This window comes from Hibiscus syriacus, unplaced genomic scaffold, assembly GCF_006381635.1.
Source record: "Hibiscus syriacus cultivar Baekdansim isolate YM2019G1 unplaced genomic scaffold, ASM638163v2 tig00110331_pilon, whole genome shotgun sequence".
Lineage (NCBI taxonomy): Eukaryota > Viridiplantae > Streptophyta > Magnoliopsida > Malvales > Malvaceae > Hibiscus > Hibiscus syriacus.
In genome coordinates this window covers 1235774-1255522 of record NW_024062687.1, presented here as the reverse complement: position 1 = coordinate 1255522, position 19749 = coordinate 1235774, and the positions used below count along the sequence as shown (strand labels likewise).

The 19749-nt window shown below is 34.0% G+C and overlaps 1 protein-coding gene and 1 pseudogene across 1 annotated transcript; both read left to right on the top strand.

Moving 5' to 3' along the window:
• Positions 1-6595: 6595 nt before the first annotated feature.
• On the top strand, positions 6596-14567 carry LOC120119143 (annotated as a pseudogene).
• A 2921-nt stretch (positions 14568-17488) lies between these two features.
• LOC120119098 (receptor-like cytosolic serine/threonine-protein kinase RBK1) lies at positions 17489-19702 on the top strand. The gene is made up of 8 exons (XM_039138983.1): positions 17489-17749; positions 17835-18221; positions 18307-18564; positions 18642-18796; positions 18883-18962; positions 19040-19178; positions 19251-19400; positions 19471-19702. The coding sequence occupies exons 1-8, from the start codon at positions 17737-17739 to the stop codon at positions 19639-19641; spliced, it is 1353 nt and encodes a 450-aa protein (XP_038994914.1). The 5' UTR covers positions 17489-17736; the 3' UTR covers positions 19642-19702.
• The last annotated feature ends 47 nt before the right edge of the window (positions 19703-19749 follow it).

The window sequence follows — 19749 nt, the reverse complement described above, 5'->3', positions numbered from 1 at the left end:
CTAAGCTAATGCAGAGTGAATTCGAGATAAGCATGATAGGGAAGCTCTCTTTTTTCTTGGGACTCCAAATCAAGTAAAGAAAATATGTCATCTTCATTAATCAAGTAAAATACGTCAAGGATATGCTCAAGAAATTTGCACTGGAAAATGGGAAACCTCATGACACTCCAATGAGCTCATCAACAAAGCTTGACAAAGATGAATGAGGTAAATGTGTGGATGTTAAATTGTATAGATCCATGATTGACCTATTGTTTTATGTAACCGCAAGTAGACCAAACATTATGTTTAGTGTTTGCTTATGTGCTAGATTTCAATCATGCCCTAAGGAATCACATTTACTAGTTGTTAAGAGGATCTTTAGATACCTTAAGGACACTCGTAGTTTAGGACTTTGGTATCCTAGAGATTCTAGCTTTAGCTTGCATGCCTTCTCTGATGCGCATTATCTACCACTGAAGTGAAATACATTTCAGCAGGTAGTTGTTGTGCACAAGTTTTATGGATGAAACAACAACTTTTAGATTATGGAATTGAAGTATGTACCATACCTATCAAGTGTGACAATACTAGTGCTATTTGTCTTAGTAAAAATCCCATCCAACAGTCTAGAACTAAGAATATTGAAATTAGACATCATTTCATTAGAGATCATGTCACAAAAGGAGATATAGTTCTAGAATATATTGATACTTTGCATCAATTAGCGGATATTTTTACAAAACCTTTAGATAAAGAAAGATTTTGGACACTTAGGAGAGAATTAGGTTTGACTAACCTATCTTCACTTAGTGTTTAAAATAAGTTTAGCACTTTTAATTAGTTTTGGAAAATGCTTATAAAAAATAATATTTTTGATTGCATTTTTTGCTATTAGTTAGGGGGAGTTTATGATATTTAAAGAAAATTAATTATATGTTCAAATAATGTTTAAGGTTAGATTTGATTGATTGAACATTGTTAATTTTCGATCTATGAGTTGCCAATACCACTAGAGCTAATTAATTTAGCATTTTAAATGTTTAAACGGATTTTTGACATTTTTGTGCATAATGTATCAATGCACTAGACAATGTATCCCTTGAATGTGCATTGATACACCATAAAGGTGCACCGATGCATTCCTTGAATGTACATGTAACACCCTTAACTCATATCTGACCCGAATACAAGTCCAAGGTGTCACATTGACTTTTCAAACTTTGACTCTTATTGAAAATCCCGGGAATTTTTAAAACTTTCATTAAAACGAAACACATTAATTTACATAAAACCATAAAATACAAAATCGATCAGAGTATTCGTAATTAACACTTATTACATGCCAACACTCTATACATAACCAAGTACATACTTTGTCAATTACTTCTGATCTGATCTCTTAGTAGTATTGTTGTCCGTGCTACTTCTATTTCCACTTTTCCTGATTCTTGGTACCTACGTGTAAATCACTTACACGCTAAGTCATAGACTAAGTGAGGCAATAAATGAATATGCAACAATAAACTTATGAATGTTCATACTTACAATTGGATCATGACATTTCAATATGCATGTATCTATCGCACGATAACATATAATGCATATACGAAACTTACTTTCTTGTATCACTTTCACTGTAAATCGGTATTTCAATTGCATAGCCCATGTATATTATTGAGATTAGAGGTATGTGAGTGCATTGAGGTTGTGCACTAATGCTGTCACCACAGCTCGTATCTATTCCCTCATGGGGCACCGAACCTTAGTTCAGTATTCGTCCCGTAGGACTCCTACATCCCGAAGGACTACGTCCCGAAGGACTATTATACCCTCGACTCTTGGCATGCCAATTACACCTATAATTCTCATATCGTATACTATGGGCATTATTCTTATATTTCATATGTTCATGTACTTATATCATTTCTCTTGTGATCATGTATCTCATATCACTTCATATCATGTTCTCATATCACAGGTCATATCACATATCATATCACATGAACATATATATATATATATATATATATATATATATATCTTATGCATGTATCACAATAATTATCATGTATGCATGTTCACAACTACTGTATTATAAAAATCAACATAGGGATTAGACTTATCGCAAGTCTTATTCCATTATAATATACATATAGTATGCACTCACCTTAGCTTTGCTTTGATTCGATTCTAATCCTTTGATCGTTCCGGAATAAGCTTACTTTTAGTATCTACATAATCGCACATGGATCTATATCAGTATTATAACTAATATACTCTAATGATTCACTCTTTAGACTAAGAGAAAATTCAATTTCATCTTTTAATGAAGATATGCATCGATGCATCGGTGCATAAAAGGTATTCGATGTAATATTATTGATGGGATGCATCGATGCACTCCTTATGCATCGATGCACCAATTGCATTCGATGTTTTTATTTTAAAAGAGTGCATTGATGCACTACCAATGCATCGATGCACATTCATACAATTTCTGGGTTTTAACCTTGATGCATCGATGCACCATGAATATGCATCGGTGCACTCTGCCCAGAATCCTCTTTTTGAACCCGAAAGTTCATTCATTTGGATTAAATCCTTCATGTTTAATCCCCTTTTTCATTCTTAACTCTAGTACACATCCTTAAACCAATTTATACTCATTTATTTCATCTTAAACCTTCAAATCCTATCCTTCATATGTAATTCAAGAATTACATTAATAAATCAACATGTTTGAATTCTGTTTTTAACACTTCGTATATCTTAACTAGATTGATGACAAGTCAAATATAACTTTCAATTCTAGTTATGAACTCTATTCCAAGATTTCCTTTAAGAACTTCAAATCTTAAATCTCTCCTAACTCAATCATCCTTTGATGTTAAGATAACTTAAGCTTTCCTTAAGCTTAGTTATCATCTAATAATCAAAACCCAATATTAAATTTAACAAGAAACTCAATAATCAGAAATCTTACCTTTGCTTTGGTTCACACGTACAAGGAAGAAAGAAGAAGAAGATAACTCTGGAAGGCTTTGGTGTTCTCTTCTTTTCATCCCACTTGTACTCATATATATCCTTATCCCTTCTTTAATTAATTTTCCTTGCAAATGGCTCTTTTGCCCTTCCATTCCTTCTTCCTTTCAATTCAATCCTACACAATCATTTACATATAAATCTTTATACTATTCATTCATTCTATTTTAATCACCAAAATCTGAAACTTTCCAATTTAGTCACTAACCCGGTATTGAGGATGTTACAGTACATCGATGCACTCTGTTGTGCATCGATACACCTATCGGGTTTTGGGTATTAAATCCCTAAAACCTTCATATTTTTTAAAAACCCAAACACATAAACACTCCCACCGTTTGCCTTCTCTCAACCCGTACTCTCAAAATTGCTTCAAAACCAACAAATCAAGTCAGAATTATATCGTTCTTCAACTTTTGATCCTGTTAACATCATTAAATCCATGCAAACAACATCTCATTTTCACAAAATCCAAATTTTCAAGGTATCCATCCTATTCTAATTTCTTAAACTATGTCTAATCTTAAACGTTCTAGGTCGTCATTGAGTCGTTTGAGTCAAAACTGTCATCCTATTCCTCTTCCACCACAAAATCCAAATCCAAAAGAATCCGAATTAACCATTCTTAATTCTTGCTTCAACCAACCCGGTCGTCGTCGAGAAGAACTTTATCATAGGTTCATTGATTCCTTCTAATCGTACAAAATCCGAGAAGAATGTATCCTCTCCATTAAAGCAATGGTGGATATGAACTTCCGATATCTTCCTGTCCTCCGTTCTTGGAAGTTTGATAAACTGTGTTAAATTCAGCCCATCATTTATCATCAATTAGTCCGCATCTTCTACTCCAATGCAGTATGTGTTCAAAATGAGCATCGAACCGCAATCGTAGGAATTCGATCCTATCTCTTAGGTGAATTCATTTTTATTGACTCCGACACTATCGCTCACCATTTTGGACTAGATATCGAGGGTCTTGATAATGAAAAAGAATTAGTGGCTACACCATATCAATCTAAGGGTAGTGTAAGTACCTTACATACTCATCACGAGCGATTCCTTCATTTGATGATCTCTTGGTGGTTTAGACCATACGGAGGTAGGTACTCTACTCTTAGAGTCATAGATTTATGGTGGATACATTGTATCCAACATAACAAGAAAATAAATATGCCACATTATTTTTGGTGAGCTAGTAGATACCGTAAATGTTGTCCCTTCCAAAAATGTAGAAACTTTAGTCTACGATTGTCTTCTTTCTAATATGTTTATCAAAATAGGGGTTAAGGTTTCGGTTGATATTCCCATCCCTCTCCAAAACCAAATTAATCTTAATTCTTTAAAGAAATCATGATGGAAAAAAAATGAGGAAACCGGGCAAAGGATTCGATCCAATGAGCAAACATTGGGAGCTAGTTCTTCACGAGCTCCGCCTCCTCCAGCACCGGTAGCGGATACTGATCCAGAGCTTGAAGTTCTTATGCGCGACATTGACGAACATGTACCCGAAGACGAGCCGGCACCAGCACAACAAGAGGATCAAGTGCCTCCATACTTTTGATCATTTTTTGAGACATTTGATCTAAGGTTTGCATCCATGGAGTCCCATCTCACTGCTATGGAAGTTCAACAACGGGAGATGAACGAACGTTTAGATAGCTCACACTCAAAATGCGAGCACGTTATCCTCCTCCTTCCGATCCTCCTATGGATTAAACCGTGCCTTGCTTTAGTTTTCTTGGATTTAGAACCTATTGTTAAAACATTTTGCATGTTTTTGGATTTATATGTTTTTGGATTGTTATGTTTGAATTTGATGATGTGGATTTTTGAATGATTAAACTGAAATGGTTATATATATTTGGTTTGGTTTGAATTTTCAATTTGAGCTTAATGATTATTATTTTTGAATCATTCACATTTTAGATAAATATGACCAATTACCATTACACATTGTTTATAAATATTGAATTATGAAACTAATGGCTAACCTTTCTCTTGATTGTGATTTTAGCAGCTTAAGCTTTAATTTTATATAATATCAATTGGCTAAGTTTTTCAAAAATCTTGTTTAAAAACGTTTATAGAGTCTTTTTGATTTAACAAAAAGGGGGAGAATATAGTAAGGGGGAGTAATTGAGATTTCAAAAATTATTTTCAAAGAGAATCTTAAAATTACTCAAGTGTTTTGTTATATCAAAAAGGGGGAGATTGTTGAAAACATTTTGATGTTTCGATTTAAGAAATTAAGTATAAATGAATTTTAAGATTTTACAAATAATTTTTTAAGTATATTCGATTTAATTATTCGAATATCAAAATATTACTCCAAGTATTTTAAAGATCAATTTCAATCCTTACTAAAGTGTAAAATTGTGTTTTAAACTTAAAATATTTTTGAAACAATTTTCACAAAGTATTTCGAACAAAAAACGAGCCAAAAATCAATTTCATGAAGGGATGTACCGATGCACTCAATGATGCATTGATGCACACCCCATTTTGAATGCATTTTATGCACCGATGCAAAGCCATGCATCGATGCACTCTGGATTTTATTGAAACATCGAATGTATTTTATGCACCGATGCACAGACCATGCATCGATGCACTCCTAGATTGTTTGAAACATCGAATGTAATTAGTCTATCGATGCACTCATAGTGTACCGATGCACTAAGTATTATAACGGTCGAAATATTTGAATTTTACACATAGTGTATCGATGCACCCTGGCTATGCATCGATGCACCATACGCTCCCAACTGTTTTATTAATTGTTTTCACACAATAATGGCTCTATTGACTCTAATAATGATCCCCAACAATCAGAAGTGATCCAAGGAGTATTTAAACAAGCTCAGAAGCCATTAATCAACAACAATTAAGAAGAATTGAGAGAGAATCAAAGAAAAAGCATCAAACCCCAAGTTTGAGCATTTTCAAGCCTATTTCATTCAATATTCATTTTTGCTTTCAAGAACACTTATTGTGCTCAATTGTATTATTCTTGAGCGTTCTTTCTTTGTTCTAGAATTGTGCAAACATCTTGCCTTGTGAGGTTTTTCTATAAGTTTGTGAAATTTGTATTGTTCTCTTTGGGAGAGAGTGTTCTCAAGAATTTGGGGTATAATTCTTAAGGGATTTGTAAGGTTACTCTTTATCCTCAAAAGAAAGAAAAATTAGTGAATTTGTGGAAAATCCTTAGTGTGGATAGCTAAGGTAGTGGACGTAGACTTTGTTTGAGAAAGTTGAACCACTCTAAATCGTTGTGCAATTATTTTCTATTTTCTGCAAAAGCTTCCACCAAAATTTTTATTACCAATTCACCCCCTCTTGGCTATTTCATTGATCGATTAACTCAATAGAGAGTACAAGAAATAAACTTTCTCGAAGATCATGCAACATTCAAGATTGGAAAGATGATCCACTGATCTGAAAAGTAATCAAGTAGTAGAGTCTTATCTACAATCATTCCATCGCTAATCACCAAGGAGTGACGCATGATTCTAGCACTACAGGGGCGTTAACAGAGTTAGGTTTTATCTCTTGAGGGACATAATTTTCGAGGATGGAGCTCCAAGATGAAACATCAACCCATTCAGACTCAGCTTCCAAGCGAAAGTATGTATGTAAAATGGACTATCTTGTAATGTGAATATTTTTATCTCTGATGAAAATTATTCTATGATGTTCATCGTTGGGATCAACATTTTTTGCATATGCATTTACATATTTACATTCTGCACTGCATTTATTTAAACATTTTCACATGCATCATTCATGAAAACATGGGGATCAAGTCATGGAGAATTTAATGGAAGTGGACTTAATCTTGACATAATGGAAGCAAATTTTGAAAAATTGAAGAAATAATTGCAAGAGAATTTACATAGAATGCAACGAGATTGGGCAATTGGCTAGGCTCAACCATGAAAAAGGTAAAAAACATGTTTTTTCATCCATGGAAACCTCTAAACGTGTGATGATACATGCTCAACAGCTAACTATTTCACCTGAGAAGCTTCCAGGTTCCATATCTTGAAGGCTATAATGTTGATGCCATATGTAGCTATCACATAGGAATCTCAGGACATTCCACTGAGAATTGTGGGACATTGAAACTAAAGGTCCAGAATCTGATTGAATCGGGGGGAATGAACATTTAAAGAATTTTGGGGCATTCCAATGCTAATCAAGAAGAGATCTTTGCATCTACCAAGAAGCTTTTTGCAATTGTGTTAAGAGTATTGTTTTTTTTTAACTCATTTTTTTGTTATGTCTTTAATATTTTCTTTAATATTTTTTAATCTTTTAATGATTGAATTTATGATACCTTCTAAGGTTGAATAATTGAACGAGTTTTAATCTTGTAGTTCTTCGAATATCAAATGAATTACAGATTCTTTTAGTTCTTCAAGAATTATAGATTTTTTACATATGACAAGATTAGACCTTTCTTATACCATCCAAAACTAAAAATAAAACCTCCTGATTCTTTACCCGGAATGATTCATTGTCACTACCAAAATACTAAATTTTGACATTACCTCTCTTCGATACTTTGAAATATTATCTTTATCTTTTTTTTGAGACACAAAAGGTCATACCCTTACATTTCGTTGAGCCAATAAAGTCACACCATCGTCTTCCCAGACGCAAAGCCGACAGTTTTCTACCACTACAACTTGAAGGCATTGAGTACAAGATGTCCATTTGAACGTGAACCTTCCTAAAAGATAAAACAATGTGGGACATCTCGAATCAACTTCCTAAAGATGATCCTAAACAATTGAGATATGCTCAAAGTAGGAAGTAGAGAAAAAGAGGGAATTAATTCAAAATAATTCTATCATGCATTAATTACATTATTTTCATGTGAATAAAATTAATCCAAAAAATCTATTCCCCTGGGGATACCTCTTTTGGCAAAGAATTATGTGTATGAAATGATGAAAGACTTTCTTTCATTATCCATTCATAAAAAGACAAAATATATATCCCTTGTGTCCCCATTTGAGCCTGAATTATATTTTTTTTCTGATTCAACCCTAACCAATGATCACTCTCCATACTGGGGGGCAAAGTGAAGGAAAACTGCTTGCATGAGTGAAGACCATCAATCCAGATAAGATATCTAAAGGTGAATCAAATGAAAAGTGCAAAGATCAAATCAAAGCAAAGAAAAAAAAGAAAAAGTAAAGAGAAAAAAACAAAGAAGAATGAGAAAAAAAGAAGACAATAAGCTCATGCAAAGAGTCCCTCGAGTCAAATGACGCATCGAGCTTCAAACTATAAGATTGATCAAGTACAATCATTCTAGAATCAATTCACCAGAAGATCATAGAACATCAAGAAAATAAAAGACATACGAGCATACTCATATCGAACAAGACAAGATTGAAGGCATCAGAATGAATTGATCCTTTGTTCAATTACCCTTAAACACTTGTTTGGGCCAATTTATTTATTTCTTTCATAACCGTGAACCATAGCCTACATTACATACATTAAAAGTCACTTCTAATCATACATAGATTTCTAAACAGAAGAGACTATCTTCAGATTTCATCCCACCCGTCAGGATTAATCTTTTATTCACAAAAGGTTTTCTAAAATATTTAATGCATGATAGAAAAAATGACAAAAGAGAGGTTCAAGATATAAAATTTTGAATAACGTCTTGAAACCAAAGGATGATTCGAATTGAAAATTAAAAAGGCGTCTCGAATATGAAAGATCGTACATCTGTTGCATAGGAGGCGATCTCACAAATCCCTTAACAAGACATCGCACAACCCAAATATGCTCATAAGAGTTGAGATCGGGAGAACACTTCTAGTAGATAAGCACAGAAGCTACTCCATCAGATCAGTGAACATCAGAGAAATGAGAATGTTAAACCTTCGACCAAAGATAACAACCCGATGCATCTTATCATTTCTTTACTTAACACTATCTCAAAGTTAACATTAATCTTGACACTTGACAAATAGCTAAAAATTTTTGAAGGATTAAAAGTGTAATTAATTATTTGATATACAATGAACTATTGTTTTATGATTTGTCTCAATTGTAAAACCTATAAAGGGGCAATATTTTTTTCACACTTTTTGATTAAACATTTTATAAAATTCTTTTAATTGATATTTTTCAAATTTTTGGAAATAAAAAAAAAGAAGAAAAACATTTTCAAACAAGACAATCTCTCTAGAGTGGGTCTTGATAATTGACACAAATCTCCCAAACATCAAAGCTCAAGCTTAGAATCAATACTGAAGCAAGAAATGATAAATGTTGAGGTCTTTTTTGAAGGCCCGTATCTTCCAAGAAGACAAGATCATTAAATTGAGCAATTAATTTTCAATGAGGAAGAAAGGCGTGAAGGCTGAAAATGGCGAAGCAGAGACATTAGAGATGGCTATATATGATTGCTTTGCCCATCATCATAAAATACAGTTGCATTATTATGGTGATTTATCATGCATTAATGTTGGCAAGCCAAAATGTACCACTTATATTCCCAATGAACTTTGTTCTATGATGCCCTTGCAACACTATACAAAAGCTCTGAACATCATACAATGAGCTTCCCTGGTTAAAAAATCTAGACAGAAGCCACAGGAAAATATGAATATGTTGTAAAATGTTTTACGAACCAGTAACTATGGCACTGAACTAATGATTCGATCCTATGGGGTTTCTAAATTCAAATTTCAATCAAGTGAAAGGTCTTGTTCTTCATGTACCAAGGTTAAAAGTGACGAAGTTTTTTTTTCGTAGAATGAGCAATGAAATCTTAATAGCAAGAAACTAGGGAGCCAACTAAGATTGAATGATGGTTTGTCGTTAACTTCTCAACACGATGTGATACAAATAACCTCATTCAAGATTCAATTCAGATACATCCTCTATTCAAGGTGAGTCAAGAGCCCAATCAGAGCAAACACTATTATCTTTTTGAAAGAATTTGAAGAAATGATCAGGGAAACCCAATCTGAACTTCCTGAAGCTTCACAGTTCTTCATTTGTGTTTTACCTGATAAGAAAAATTCTGATCTTTATGAGTCTTGCCAAGTTTAGCATAGTGACACAGTGTATGGCTCTAACTAGGGTCAATGATGAATACCTTACGAATTTGCTTCTAAAAATCAATGCAGAGCTTGGAGGACTGAATTCGATGTTAGCAATGGAGCAAACACCTTAAGTTCCAGTTATTTCTAAAGGTTCAACTATCATCCTTGGCATAGATATGTCTTATTGGTTCTCCGGGGCAAACTGATATTCCATCAATTGTATTAGTGATTAGCTCTAGGCAGTGGTCTTTGATTCCCACTACAGGCCAGCTGAAGGTACACAATCCCCAAAGCTTGAAATATTAGATTCTCTTTTCAAACTATTTGGCAGGGATGATGATAGTACCATAAGGGAAGCTCTATTGGATCTATATAAGTCTAGACAAAGGAAGCCAATTTTTATTAGGGGTAAAAATTTGTGGGGTAAGAAGAAATCGATACAAGTCAAGAAGTACAAGAGTGCACGTTGGAGCAAACAAAAAGTTAAGACAACCAAATCAGGGATAGAATGAAGATTGCTCATGCAACCATTCACATCACATATCAAGAAAATATGCATCAACATAAACATACACATCACATGAATTTGCACATTTGTATCATATATTCATCATCGCATGCAATAAAAAAGGGGTTTTCCCTTATAGTAAGGATGCTTTTATAATCTCTTTTGAGAAACTAGTTTCATCTTTCTCAAGATTATTTGTCAAAAAACATCAATCTAGTCTTTCTTAAGACTGTTTTCCCTGAAATCCTTATTTCATTCTTAAAAGACATTTTTCTCCTCTCACGAGAACATCATCTAATTTTTCTCCCTCAAGGTCATTTTCTTCTCTCATGAGGATGAATTCAAAAGGCCATTTTTATCAAAATAAAAATCAAATCACATCTTGACATTCATAAAAACATTCAAGATAATCATTCATAAATGCATCATTTTTATATTGATCTTTCAGGAAAAAAAAGTTTGGGGATAACTAGACGTCCTCAACACGAAGGAACAATTTCATCCACAGATTTGACATCCTGAAGTGAACGATCAGATCTTCCAATGGCAACTAGATCTCTTCAACATGAAGGATCAGATTGTCCGTCACCTTAGAGATTGTTTCTCCTGAAACAAAGTTTCGTCTCGTTTGAGAAAATTTTTCTTGAAACGAAATTGATCTTACTTGAGATTGTTTTTTTCTTAAAATAAATTTTGTCTAGCTTGAGACAATTTCTCTTGAAACACAAATCCTTGAGATAGTTTCGCGAGATGAAATTCAAAACAAATTTCGTCTCGCTTGAGATAATTTTCCCCAAATTTTGAAATTGTTTCACTTGAAACAAAATTGATAACTTTTGAGATTTTTTTCTTAAAAACAAATTTCGTCTCGCTAGAGACAATTTTCCCTTGAAACACATTTTGAAATGTTTCACTCGAAACAAAATTTTATCTCACCTGAGATAGCTTCTCTTGAAACAAATTTCCTTCCACTCATTTATTTTTATTCAAATATTTGAAAGGAATTCAACTTTAACAAAGACATTTTTTCACAATTCCATGTCGAAGAAGAAGATTCCATTTCAAGTCAATCATTGGCAACTATGACTAGCTCTCCTCAACACGAATGAGTAATGTCGTTTCCAAAGAAAAATTATCTCCTAAAACGGCTAGATTTCCTCAACACGAAGGAACAATGTCGTCCATCGACCAGATCTTCTCAACGCGAAGGAGCAGTGTCATCCTCAGACAACCAGACTTCCTCAACACGAAGGAACAATGTCATCCACCGACCAGATCTCCTCAACGCGAAGGAGCAGTGTCATCCTTAGACAATCAGATCCTTAGACAATCAGACTTCCTCAACGCAAAGTAACCGTATTATATCCAAATTACCCAAATAATTCTAGAACATCTTCAACACCAAATTATCTCCAGATTGACCCGATTTCCTTAATGAGAAGGAACAACGTCATCTTCAGTATACAATTTACCAGAAAGCGGCTAGAACTCTTCAACACGAATGAGCAGAGTCATCTTCAACACCGTATTATCTCCAGATTGACCTGATTTCCTCAACGAGAAGGAACAACATCATCTTCAACATGGATGAGCATTGTCGTTTTCAACACCAAATTATATCCAGATTGACCCAAAGTCCTCAACATGAAGGAACAGTGTCATCTTTAAATCCTCTATTTTCATACAAAGAATTGGAGCTCCAGAGGCAGAGAGAACATCATAGCTAGACAAAATTAGGTCATTATTTGTCTTTGCTTCATCATTGTTTACACAACAGATGAGCAAAGAGGGGCAACTCTAATTCCCTAATTTTGTCCATGGACCAAACTTGTACTTTTACCATTTGTAACTTTAAGGGTATAAAAAACCAACTTTTCTTGTAAAAAAGGCCTCGCCGTTTTGTAAGTTTAGAACAACAAATAGAAAAATTTCTCTCATTCACGTTTTATTTTCTTTTTTCATGCTTATTTTATTTCCGTTTTTAGCATTAATATGTGAAATGTGGGAGGATGTTGGCCTTGGTTGGTGGTTGGTCTCTAGTTTAAAATGGTTCGAACAGTGAGATTAAGGTTTTGTTTGTCGGTTTAGGGTGTCAGTTTAGAGTGTTGATGTGCGTTCGGGGGGCAGTTTTGGGCTTCTTTTCTTTTCGGGTGTGCTTAGGTCTAAGGTTCGACCACCAATAGTGGTGGTCAAGGGTTGGTTCTCACCGATTCACGGTATTGGTGTTTGTTTGGGGTGGCTATCGGTTAAGGTTCTGTTGAAGATAGGAGAAGGTTAAGAACTTAGGGTTGGTTTAGATCCTTACATGGCGGTCTGAGAGGCAAGTTATATCGAAATACGGTGGTTAAACGGCGGTGAAGCAGTGGCCGACGTTGGTGTTGATCTCCGAGAGTGGACTAGCATAGAGAGGAAGCTGGTGAGATGTTTCACGTGTTTTCTAGTTTAGGTAGGGGAGATGTTTTTAAAATTTTTGGGTTAATCATGCGTTAAGTCCCTAATCTTAGCTCGTTATCACTCTTGGTCATTTTAGGGGCTAATCACCCATAAGTCCCTCCACTTCTGCCTTGCTTTTACATTGTGGTCACTGATCTACTTTGATTTTACCTATTTTGATTTTAGCCCCTTGTTTTGCTTTATTTTAATTTGGTCACTATTCTACTATGTTATTTTATTGCATATTAACTGCTAACTTTTATTTTATCGTACATTAACCACTAATTTTTATTTTCTTTCATTCTAACCACTGTTTATTTATTTATTGTTTCTCGTATTAGATTCGACCTTGTGGTGACCCGATCCGGCGTATAATCCACATTATTATGGTTCGGACTCTGCTAACCACTAATCGCTAACTTTCCTAACAACTAACTTTTTTAACTGCTAACCTTTAACCGCTAACTTTCCTAACAACTAACATTTTTAACTGCTAACCTTTAACCGCTAACACTAACCGCTAATTTTTATTTACTTCTTTACTTATTTATTTATTTTATGTTCAAATATTCAACGACCTTGCGGTGACCTGCCCTAAGGATGACCCGCGTTATTTATGGTCCAGTTTAAACGGTTAAAAACAACCCCTAACTTTAAATTTTATGCAATTTATTTCTTTTTTTATTTTATTTATTTTTCAGCACTTTAAATTTCAGTATTTTATTTTTCTACCCTTTAATTTTCCTGCATTTTATTTCAGTCCCTTTTAACTTCCACTATTTATGGGTTTCTGTCACTACTTATCCTTTACACATTATCGGGAAATAACCTAAAGAGCCACCGTTAGTACCACCAATCACATTAACCCGGCGGTGACTTTCGGGTTGTTTCTGACCCGGAAGGTGTCTTTAATAAGAGCTGTTGAATACATCGTATCTCAATGATTGGGAGCAATCTGTGGTATTGGACTTGTTAAAGCTTTCATGAAACACGAGTACAACTCACTCGGCAGTGGAGCTAACTCCGTGGCTTCGAGTTACAACAAGGGAACCGCTTTGGGAGCCGAGATCATTGGCACTTTCGTGCTTGTTTACACTGTGTTCTCAGCCACTGATCCTATGAGAAACGCCTGTGACTCCCATGTACCGGTGTTGGCTCCGCTTTCTATTCGGTTTGTAGTTTTCATGGTTCACTTGGCTATCATCCCCATCAGCGGCATCGGCATAAACTCCGCCAGGAGCTTCAGTGCTGTTATTTACAACAACGATAAAGCCTGGGATGATCCTATAAGTTTTTATAATATTATTTATGAACACGTTTTTTTACCAAGTTTATGATATGAATTTAATTTTGTGGTGAATGGATAATGGATTTTTGGGTGGGTCCATTTGTTGGAGCTGTGGTAGCTGCTGTTTACCATCAGTACATTCTTCAAGCTGTTGGGATCCTTCCGAAGCAACCAGACCAACTAAAGAGAAAAGGGAAAACCATCATGGCTTTTGTTTTCATTGTTTTCTTCTTTCTTTTTCACCGGTTGTTTTTTTTTTTGGTGTTAGCAGAGGATGTTTTTGATGATCCCTTTCCTTCTCATTTAAAATATGTTGTTGTTAGCAATAGAAAAGGTTGTTTTTTTTTTGGGTGTTAGCAGAGGATGTTTTTGATGATCCCTTTCCTTCCTTCTCATTTAAAATATGTTGTTGTTAGCAATAGAAAAGATCAAAGATGCTCCACTCTCAATGTAATACCCCAAATTTTTTCTAGTGACTAAAATGTAAGTTTTGAAAGATTGGTGGCTAAAGTGTAAACTTTAAAAAGTTTAGGGACTGCAACTGCAATTTTTAAAAGTTATATATATTTTATCCCGTAAATGAACAGTTTAGTCTAAAACAAGGATTTTCTTGGGAATTGGAGATTGATTTGGATCAATTTAGAACCTTGAAAGTGTAAAAGGGCTAGTTTACAAGTTTTAAGAATTGTGGGACATTGTTGTTTAAATATGAGTTTTAGGGTGTTCAATGTTAATTTTTAATATTGAGATGCTGGAAAATTAAGATTGGAAAGTTGTTTGGAACCAAATTTCAAAACTTGGTAAATTTTGGGTGGAATTCAAAAAGTCTAAGAAAATAGGGGACTTATTCGCAAGTTATTAAATATAAGAGTATCATTTGGGTAAATTATGGTAATGCTGGAAATTTGTATTGGTATGCTGATTTTCGGAATTAAATATTAAAATAGGGTTGAATTGCAAGTTTATTAAATTGGATGGTTAAAGTTGAAAAGTCTAAGACAGTTTAGGATGAATTTGCAAGCTTTTGAATGTTTAAGTGTTGATTTGAATGTTTTATGAAAGTACTGAAATTTCATGTGAATAATGTAATATGATCATAATAGTAAAGAAATATTATGAATTTAATGGAAAAATAGAGGTGAACTCTACAAAGAATTCAAAATTTGTGGTTTAAATGTGTAATCAGCAAAAGTCGAGGGATTAAAAGTTGGAATAAATATTTATGGAAGTTAGAGAATTTTTTAGAAGTTTGAAATTTTGGTGAAAGCGTGACCTAAGTTTGTAACGATTTAGTATCGATTTTTTTTTTTTTATAGATTTTTTATTTTAAATTTAAATTATGTTAGTTGATATTAACATATAATTGAATATTTTATATTATTATGTTATGTTGTCAAACTACGATAAACCTAGCGATCCGAACGACCTTAAAAGAAAGGAAAAAAGTACACGAATAAAGAATTAGCATATAAAGGTTCGTATTGAGACAAAGATGAGTGCAATTTATTGATTTAATTATTTTAATCGAGGACGACTTGTGATAAGTTAACCACACATTATTTATTTTAAATATATAAATTATGTTTTGATTATGGAATTATATCCGTAATATTTTAATAATTTTTATGAATGATTTTGGGTATAAAATGATCATGTCATGTTTTAGGAATATGATTTGAATATAATTCTGATTCTGATATAATTTTTTATCAAATGATTATGAATTGAACTAAAAGCTCATTTATGTTGCATTAAGAGTCAAATGTACAATTGGCATATCATGAGGTGGAGTGATTATGTATCGATTCTGATATACTAGGGTGTATCGGTGGATACACTAGTATATATATATTCCGATATGATTTCACTTTGTGTATATATTGTGATTTCCGATGTGATAGCACTGTGTGTGCTTATATGCTCTGATTTCTGATGATAGCATTGAGATGCTTACTGCGCACACTCGTCTAACTCTCATATCTTATATTTTCTTAAATATACTTTGGGCTATAGAAATGAAATATAAAAGTTCTGAAAAATGACTGACTGAAAATGAATGTTGACTGATTATTCTATCTTATATGACTTATTATGATTTTGTAAAAATCATAAGATAATTCTTTTTCAGGTTTCTGATAAATAAACAACATGAGATAGCTGGTTTGAATGTTCTAAAAATTTTGTCTGTATTATTTTAAATGTGTTTATATATTTCAATACTTTATTTATTTATTTATTTATTCTCACCTTTAGTATTGTTGATTCACTAAGTTACACTTAGCGCTTGATGATTTTTATGCCTAAGTTCTGATAGAGATACAGACGTACTGTGAAGAGCTTTCAGAATATCTTTTGAAGATCATCTATAATATCAGTATTAGTAAGACATCATCGATATTTTTTTTGACTAGTAGTGATATGTATTATTATGTTATCAGTCTACTTTATCAGTTTTGATTAAATAGCTTATAATAGTAAATTAAGACTATTGATTTTGATTAGTTTAATTTATCAATATTTGGTATGCATATAATATACAATATTATGTTTTAAATGGTAAAGTAAATATAAATAGTTTTAAAGCTGAAAATAAGAATGTTTTAAAATAAATAAAATTTTAAGTAATTATAAATAGTAAATATTAATTAATTTGATGTGATATGTATAATTCGTATTTTTATATATATTCAAGCTATAAGTGTTACACTCAATATGAAAAGGCGGGCTTCAAAAGCGAAAACCGAGTCTGTCCTTCATTTGTACTCTTTGTTAACCAACCTTTTTTAAAAGGCTCTCTTATCAAGTAGGTGAAGAAGAACACGTGTATATATTTTTTAATTTTAATTATCACGTAATACGTTCATTAAAGTACTAATAAAACTTAACGATTGAATGATTAAAATCAAATGGATCTCGTAAGATACAAAGATAAATTTTAAACCAGAAATCAAAGTCTTTTAGACCGAAAATAAATGAGAGCATACCCAATAAATTAATGAAATTTGAGGGAGGTGTGTGTGTAAATAGGAGAGATTCTAAAACAATCTGATGAGACTGATTTTTAGCATTTGCTTTGATGTTTCTAAGAATAACCAACTTCCAAATATAAACCACCTTGTCGATCTAAAATTTCATTGGCTAATAATCAATCTTTTTTTCAAAAAGCAATTGGGAAGATGGGATCGTAAACCTCCACCCTCAGAACATGAAAACATGGAAGACATTTAGTTGATTCATTTTGGGAGGGAAAAAGGGGGAATTCTCATGTTCGTTCATTATCCAATAACTTTTCAAGTTCAATGTTCAAGAAGAATTTTCTTTGAAAAATACCCAACAAAAAGGAAACAAAAAAATCACAGTTTTTCTTCATCCTCTTAGTACTTGAAAAGCCTTCGATAATAAATATTATGGCTGTGGAAGGTAATTTCATTCTCTATTGCTTCCTGTTGTGTTGTTTTTACAATTAGACCCAAAGATTCATATTTTGTTTGTTTTGTGAATGCAGAGATGGTAAAGGCTGAAAAGGAGTCGCCGAGGGGGGTATTGGAGAATCCTGGGTTGGGATCAGATTCAGATTGCAAAAGTTGTAGCAGCAGCAGTTCAAGCTTAATATGTCCGGAGAAGACAACTCCTTCCGAGAAGAACATCAACCTTGATTTTAGTGGTTTGCCATTCAAGCAAATAATCGGAACCATCAAGAAGAAAACTCCCATAAGTTTCTCAATCTTTCCTTTAGTCGCCAGTTATGATATTTCCAGGAAGAACTTGATGAAGAAAATTGCAAAACTTTATGGCACAGAGGTAGACGATGACTGCCTCTCCCAGGTTAAACCTTCCTGTAAGAATTTTGCTTACTCTGAGCTTGCTGCCGCTACCGATAATTTTAATCCCAGTAAGCAAATCAATCACATATTTTATCCCCATTCCTATTTCATGAAAAAAAATCTTGTAATCTGCATTGAAAAAACACATTATAGATAATTTGCTTGGCGAAGGGGGAAGTGCAGAAGTATACAAAGGGATGTTACCTGATGGTCAAGTTGTAGCGGTGAAGAAGTTCATCAAGAATGAACAGGAAAATGAAGAGAGAGCCAATGACTTGTTATCGGAACTTGGGATTATAACTCACATTAATCACCCTAATGCAGCTCACTTGATCGGTTACAGCATCGACCAAGGCTTGATTTTAGTCCTTCAATTTTCCCCTCATGGCAGCCTTGCTTCTGTGCTTTTCGGTACCGTGTTATCATCATTTGCGATCGGCCATTGCTGTTGCTGTTGGACTAATGAGGAAATGTTTATTGCACTGCAGGTTCAGATGAGGCACTTGATTGGAATAGAAGGTTTAAGGTGGCTCTCGGCGTAGCGGAAGGGTTGAAATATCTCCACCATGAATGTCCGAGACGAATCATACATCGAGACATCAAAGCATCCAACATATTGCTCACCGAAGATTTTGAAGCTCAGGTACTTGCAAAATTCAAATGCATTTGTATGAATGGATTCCTAAGGAGTATGATCTTCTGCTTTCGGATTTCATCGGTTCAATGCAGATTTCAGATTTTGGTCTGGCAAAATGGCTCCCGGATAATTGGCAGCACCATGTCGTCCATCACATTGAGGGAACTTTCGGGTAATGTCATCCATGCCTTTGGACTTGTTTAAGTTGATTTTATTGTTAGCATGTCATACTCATAACGTTGCATCCAGGTACTTAGCACCAGAGTATTTTATGAACGGCATTGTTAATGAAAAGACTGATGTCTTCGCATTCGGAGTTTTATTATTGGAGATATTAACAGGTCGTCGGGCTGTCGATACATTGTCGAGACAAAGTCTCGTCATTTGGGTACATCTACTGCACTGAAAATCATTAAAATTAGCAAAATATGATCTATTGAACTTATTCTTTTGTTTACAGGCAAAACCGCTGCTAGAATCAGATGATGTTAAACAGTTGGTGGATCCCCGATTCGAAGGCAATTATGATCCAACTGAAATGAAACGTTGCATGTTAATTGCTTCACTGTGCATAAGCCACTTAGCCTCCATGCGACCAACTATGAAAAAGGTAACGAAACGACCTCAGAAACATGTTTGATTTTTCGCTCGAAATTCACACCAAAACCTTGATTTTTCAGGTTGTAGAGATGCTAAAGGGCGAAGAACAAGGCGATGCAGAGTATCCGATGCAGTCTAATGGAGAAAAAGCAATAATCGTGGACAGCTGTGACTCTCAAGCTTATAATCGAACCAGCTATCAAAATGACTTGAGTCGTCATGCAGCTGGTTATGTTGTAAAGGATGCTTGATGTTGATGTTGCTGCTGCTGCTATTTTTGTTAGTTGTTTGTGCGGGGAATTCAAGCATGGCCTTGCGCACTTGCAGGGTGGATAAAATCCCCACTGAAATGAATTCAG

Excerpts from the sequence above, each read along its gene's own strand:
- LOC120119098 (XM_039138983.1), top strand. Across the intron at positions 18,222-18,306 it reads TACCGATAATTTTAATCCCA|ATAATTTGCTTGGCGAAGGG; the intron begins GTAAGCAAATCA and ends AACACATTATAG. Across the intron at positions 18,797-18,882 it reads CCGAAGATTTTGAAGCTCAG|ATTTCAGATTTTGGTCTGGC; the intron begins GTACTTGCAAAA and ends GGTTCAATGCAG.